Source organism: Epinephelus moara, chromosome 14 (assembly GCF_006386435.1).
Source record: "Epinephelus moara isolate mb chromosome 14, YSFRI_EMoa_1.0, whole genome shotgun sequence".
In the NCBI taxonomy this organism is placed as follows: Eukaryota; Metazoa; Chordata; class Actinopteri; order Perciformes; family Serranidae; genus Epinephelus; species Epinephelus moara.
The window spans coordinates 13,132,294-13,138,591 of record NC_065519.1 but is presented as its reverse complement, the minus strand read 5'-3'; the positions used below and the strand labels follow the sequence as shown (position 1 = coordinate 13,138,591).

Sequence of the window (6,298 nt, the reverse complement as noted above, 5' to 3'; positions counted from 1 at the left end):
CAAGTACTTACAAATTCAGATCCAAAATTAAGTTTCAGACTATAAGAAATAAACTAAAAAGTTAGTGGGAGTAACATTATTTGCAATAAATTTTAAAGAAATTATTGAATACATAAATTAAGTTTTAATTTCATAGCGGTGAATTCAGAATGAAAAAAAAGTCTGAAACTTAATTTTGGATCTGACTTTGTGGACACTGAAAAATGGATATATTCAAATTCAGCTTTTGAAATTGCAATAAATTAATATTTTAATTTCATAGCGTCGAATTCAGAACAAAGAAAAATCTGATGAATGGTTTTCAAAGTATAATATTTCCATGTTATGAATTCAGTGGTTTAATTTTGGATATTAATGTTGAGTAATGTGCGTTGTCCTTATAAAATAAAAAATAAAATAAAATAAAATGAAATAAATAAATCCAAATACTTTTTGAATTTTACGGTAATTTGACTTTGTTCTCAAGGGGGGCTTCTTCCTCTGTCTTACCCAGGGATCAGAATCACTACGCGCGCCCCTGCACGGACTATTTGACGCACACAGCTGTCAGACAGCGTCCATAGCAACCAGACAGACAGCGCGGAGGGATTTTACAGACGGGTCTTTTGTTCGGAGGCTTTCCGCTGTTTAAATCAGTAAATATTCCTAATTTAACCACATTTTATTGTGATATATATTATCAATATAAACCGCTATAAACTGGTCTGTTTCCTGTCTCCCGAGCCGTCTTAAATCACTTCCGCTGCCGTCGCTGCGACACGGGACGTCATCAGCAATGGCGGACAAGGAGAAGCGCCGGTCCGGGGCAACTCCTCCAGGGATTCCCGAGGGCAAAGCCACCAAGTCGGACAGCGACAGGGAGTTCCTGTCGCAGGCCGGGGTGGGAGAGCTGCTCCGCGGGGCCATCCTGAAGATGGTCGAGGCCAGATCGGACGATCCCATTGGGTTCCTGGCCGACCACTTCTGTAACCTCGCCTCTGTGACGGAGACCGGCACAGCTGGAGGCAGCGACGGGGACCAGCTGAACAACGGGCCGCTGAGCGCAGGCGCGCAGGAGCAGCAGCATCTTAACCGGGCACTGTGGCACCTGCGGCTGGCTCACCACTCCCAGAGGTCCGGGTACATCCTCCTTTGACATTACCTTTTCCTAATTGACCGAATATTAATCGACTAGAGGCAATGATCAAACCCATACATTCACTCACTGTGCTAACCTAAGCATTTAAATAATCCAGTTATCCATAGTTTTGCTCTGCACCCCAGGGTGTTTGGTAGACTCTGTTGCAGCCTTCCCTGACTGTCACTGTGAATATTATAGTAATATACTTACAGGTCTGATCAACATGTAATTATGACTAGGTGTGGGTGTTTTAGAGTAACTCACCACAGTGCTAATGGTGCCAAAATACAGGCACAGTATGCTGCATCATTTTTATAGACAATGGCACTGGTAACAAACTGCAACATAAAGACAAGGATGTAGGTTTGGGGGGTCTGGGGTGTAAATTTTGAGCATCATACACGTAGTTTCCTGCATTCTGGTGAATTTTAATGCACCAATTTGTGCCTTTGTCTGCATCAGTTTATGGTGGAAATCATGTCACGGTACTCCCTGCTTCAACTGTGCATATAGTTGCTTGCTCATCTTTTCCTTTTGTGGCAGATTGCAACCGCTGTTTCTGAGATTGCATACTGTCACAACCTTCTTTACCCCACACAATTGCATGTGATCTAGATATTGAGGATGACATGTCCCCTTTGCCCCCTCCCCAAAAATCTGCACCTATGCATAATGGCCACATGGTTTATGAAGTGTAACGAATGGCTTATTAAAGGTACAGTGTAGTGACTTTTAACAAAACAGAATGTCTGAACAAGCCACTAAGGGGCAAACGGGTAGACTTGGTCCAGACGTCTGCATCGATGTCTAGTGCGTGTTATCTAGCGATCCATTTATTCTCACTATAATATAAATGTTTACCATGACATAGAAGGGTGACAGCATTGTCCATATGTAATCATTATTCCATTTCCATGCCAATACACTTTCATGACATGCTTATATATCACGGTCAAAAACCGTTTGCTTCCCGTTCCACACACTTGATTCCCACTACCTGGAGCTTACCTATGTCCTCCTGCGACCCGAACTTTTGTTTGGTATGCATTTTTAATTTCTCCTAGCTATTTGAAATCAGTAGGAACCGATAGGTATAAAAACTAAATATTGTCAACGATAATAAAGTGCCAATGTCTTAAAACGAGACGATGACAAAGTCTCAATGTCCTCAAACGAGACGATAATTAAGTCCCAATGTCTTCAAATGAGACGATAATTAAGTCCCAATGTCTTAAAATGAGACAATAATAAAGTCTCAATGTCCTCAAACGAGACGATAATTAAGTCCCAATGTCTTCAAATGAGACGATAATTAAGTCCCAATATCTTAAAATGAGACAATAATAAAGTCTCAAGGTCCTCAAACGAGACGATAATTAAGTCCCAATGTCCTCAAACGAGGCGATAATAAAGTCCCAGTGTCCTTAAACGAGACGATAATTAAGTCCCAACGTCCTCAAACGAGGCAATAATAAAGTCCCAGTGTCCTTAAACGAGACGATAATATTAAGTCCCAATGTCTTCAAATGAGACGATAATTAAGTCTCAGTGTCCTCAAACGAGACAATAATTAAGTCCCAATGTCCTCAAACAAAGCGATAATAAAGTCCCAGTGTCCTTAAACGAGACGATAATATTAAGTCCCAATGTCTTAAAACAAGATGATAATAAAGTCCCAATGTCCTCAAACAAGGCGATGATTAAGTCCCAGTGTCCTTAAACGAGACGATAATATAAAGTCCCAATGTCTTCAAATGAGACAATAATTAAGTCCCAGTGTCCTCAAACGAGACGATAATAAAGTGCCAGTGTCAGTAAATGAGACAATAATAAAGTGCCAGTGTCCTCAAACGAGACAACAATAAAGTCCCAATGTCCTCATACGAGTACTTCCTAATTAAGAGTGTTGTATCTTGTTACTGTTGCTAAAATTGGTCAAATGTGTTGCCATATCAAACTACAAATGTTATTTATCGTAAATAAACAAGTTTCAACCATAAAATGTGATCAAGTTTTGGACCTTGTCCACTTTTTTGTCGGGATCGGCTGCAGTCTGACTTGGAGGAGACGGCTGCCATCTTGTTTTTACATGGATTACTATATTGTGCTCTTACTACCACTAGATGGCACAAAAAACTTGTCCACGAACGAGGACAACAGGTCTAAGTTAAGTATGTTAAGTTAAGTAGTTAAGCAGAAGGTCCCGTAAACCCATAATGTAATGTCCTCATATAAGGACACAGGGTCTCAGGAGGTGAAGGAAAATCTTAATTGAAGGTGTTTTGTGCAGTCAGCCCCTGAACCCCAAATTGCATCAGTGTGTGAGTGCAGGTGAATGTTTAGCTGAGCAGGTGGTGCCTTGTATGGGCCCTCGGCCAGTGGCGTATGAATGTGTGTGTGAATGGGTGAATGCGACATGTAGCGTGAACAGGATTTGAGTTGATGGAAGACTTGACAGGCGCTATACAAGTGCAAGTCTGTTTAAAAGACAAACTGATGATTTGCTTTCTGTTACCCCTTTTCTTATTCTAAACCCAGATCTGCATTCAGCAACAACGTCTGCGTGGCCTACGACCTTCTGAACCTCAACAAGCCCCGTAGACGTGCAGGCGAGGCTCCTGAAGGCCCTGATGGCTCCTGCACCACCAGCCCGACAGAAGCAGGGGGAGGAGGCGTGAGAGGAGGCCTGTACACACAGACTCTGCAGTGCCTCTGCAGTGAGGGCGGAGTCCCTGCCTCCACATCCGCCCCGCTTCTCCGCCGCCTCCATTGCCAAGACCACGAGGCCGTCCCTTATGATGTTTTCCGCCACGGCGTGCTCACGTGTGCAGTTTTCTCAGACTATATTCGGCAGGCTCAGAGGCTTTACGCTGAGGTGTGCTGCCCGGATGAAGGGCCTGCATCGCGGGCGCTGTGCCTGGCCGTGCTGGGGACCTTAAAGGAAGCCCTGGAGACTTCCCAAGGCTGCGAGGCAAACTGCTGTGTGAATGCTAATGCTAAAGCTAACTGCTGTATGGAGGTTAACATGAAGGCTATACGCTACCTGGAGGCCAGTGCCAAGATCTCTCCATACAAGCTGGGTCAGGCCATGGCTGGGTCACAGACACGGGGCCCAGGTGGTGATATGGACGCAAAGGAGTTTGAGAATGCAGCAGCAGAGCTCTTTATCACTCGAGTGAAAGTTCTGTCTTAGGTTTCCTGTCTGTCTCTTCATGATTTATGGATGTCCAGCAATCTTATGTAGGGTAAATAACAACCTTGTGTGTACCTCCTCTAACCCACACTCACATATTGTGATATTACCTCCTCTTAAGAACGACACTAACCCCTGATTGTTTTGAAGATAACACTAATTGTAAAACATATTGTTTGATGTCTGTTATTGAACTTATTAAAGTGGAAGAGATGAGAAATCGACATCTGCCATGACAAAGCAAGCAGCCGCTGTGCTGTGTGAAGGAGCTACTTTCATGGACTAAATGCATTCCTTGAGATCAGCATTGATCCTGTCAGTTTCCATTATTGTTCTGCCTTTGCCAATAAATGCTCACATTAGAAAGTAACACTGTGTACTGATCTACATCTAATGCAGTTCAATACAACAACCCTGTAATAAATCCTCCTTTATTGTTGAGAGGGGTGTTGGTTAGGAACTCTGCGTCCTCTCAGAGACTGCAGTTTGTGATGCTGCTGTATTGTTAGCATTGTTGACTCACAGCAAGAGAGTTACTGGTCCAAACCCATGATGGGGGAGCCCTTCTGTGCAGAGTTTGCATGTTCTCCCCGTGTCAGCGTGGGTTTCTCTGGGTGCTCCGGCTTCCTCCCACAGTCCAAAGACATGCAGGTTAATTGGTGACTTTAAATTGCCCGTAGGTGTGAATGTGAGTGTGAATGGTTGTTTGTCTCTGTGTGTCAGCCCTGTGATAGTCTGGTGACCTGTCCAGGGTGTACCCTGCCTCTTGCCCAATGTCAGCTGGGATGGGCTCCAGCCCCCCGCGACCCCAACAGGATAAGCGGTTACGGAAAATGAATGAATACGGACAATGAGTTTGATCGGAGCCATGGCACCCTGATGAAGGCACTGTTGCAGAAAACATTTAGGGAAATAAACATTGGATGTTCACTTCTTATGTCAAATCTGCAACTAAAGAGAATGCTAATAAAGTGCCAGACACTAATAAATCAGAGCAAAGACGGGAGCTTACAGAGTTGATGATGGGACAAATAAAGATGTGAGTGATTAGAAAGTACTTAGGGATGCATGAGCAAGCCCTTTTGCAAGGTCCAAGACCAAGGAGGACAAAATTCTTCCCCAGCAATAGTCCTGAAGAAAGAGACTTCAGGGAACCTAAAAAGAGCAAAGTACTGAAGAACAGATCACGCAGTGTTGCATGACAATTTTTATTCAGTGCTGAAACAATATTTTCCTCCACCCTTGTTTTTATACCTTGTCATGGCAAGCTCTTTGAACATCCCCGTATCCACTTTCTGTCTGTGGCTGTAGAGATGCGCAAGCCCATGACAAAGATCACACATTTCTGATGCCCATCCACCTCCTACTGAAAGACTCCATCTGAAAATGTGTGCCAGTCTATTGTTTGGTAGGTCAAGCTATTTTTTTCCCCACAGGTTTACCATGTTGGCCTTCCACCTAACCTCACACGGTACCCACCCCATATCACCGTTAGCAGCAGATATGAGGGCATATCTATGGACCCCTAGGAAGTACCGATTTGCCTTATTTTGCACACTTATACTTTCATTGAAATGTATGGATCCCCAAACCCCAGATGAGTAGTCCAGAATAGGACAAACACAAGACTGATATAAGTGAGTGTATGTGGCAAAACCCATATATCTTAGCACCTTAGTTTTTCCAATCACACCTCCTAAAGCTCTACCTGTAGAATCTGCTCATAATGACGTCCCTGGAATAACAGAGTCTATGTTAAGTTTTGAACTGTATGAGACTAAGTTACATTCTACATGCTACATTGGCTGAACAGTTGTGTATATTCCTTAAATGTTCATCCCAGACTTCATCTGTTAGTGCTGTATTCAGTTTGTCTACCCATGTCCGTTTGATTCCTAAGGTGTCCAATGGATCTGATAGAAATAAGAAACTGCCTCCTGGTATTATTAATTAATTTAAACAACATAGCACCATCTTATCCCATG

At 43.3% G+C, this 6,298-nt stretch overlaps 2 protein-coding genes across 2 annotated transcripts in view; both read left to right on the top strand.

Annotated features, from left to right (window-relative positions):
- LOC126401302 (uncharacterized) overlaps nucleotides 1-6,298 on the top strand; it is a 95,753-nt gene that overhangs the window by 65,868 nt on the left and 23,587 nt on the right. The gene's annotated exons all lie outside the window — the stretch shown is intronic.
- tpgs1 (tubulin polyglutamylase complex subunit 1) lies at nucleotides 496-4,682 on the top strand. Its single transcript, XM_050062479.1, has 3 exons — nucleotides 496-635; nucleotides 724-1,113; nucleotides 3,659-4,682. Exons 2-3 carry the CDS (start codon nucleotides 776-778, stop codon nucleotides 4,311-4,313), a joined length of 993 nt encoding a protein of 330 aa, XP_049918436.1. The 5' UTR covers nucleotides 496-635; nucleotides 724-775; the 3' UTR covers nucleotides 4,314-4,682.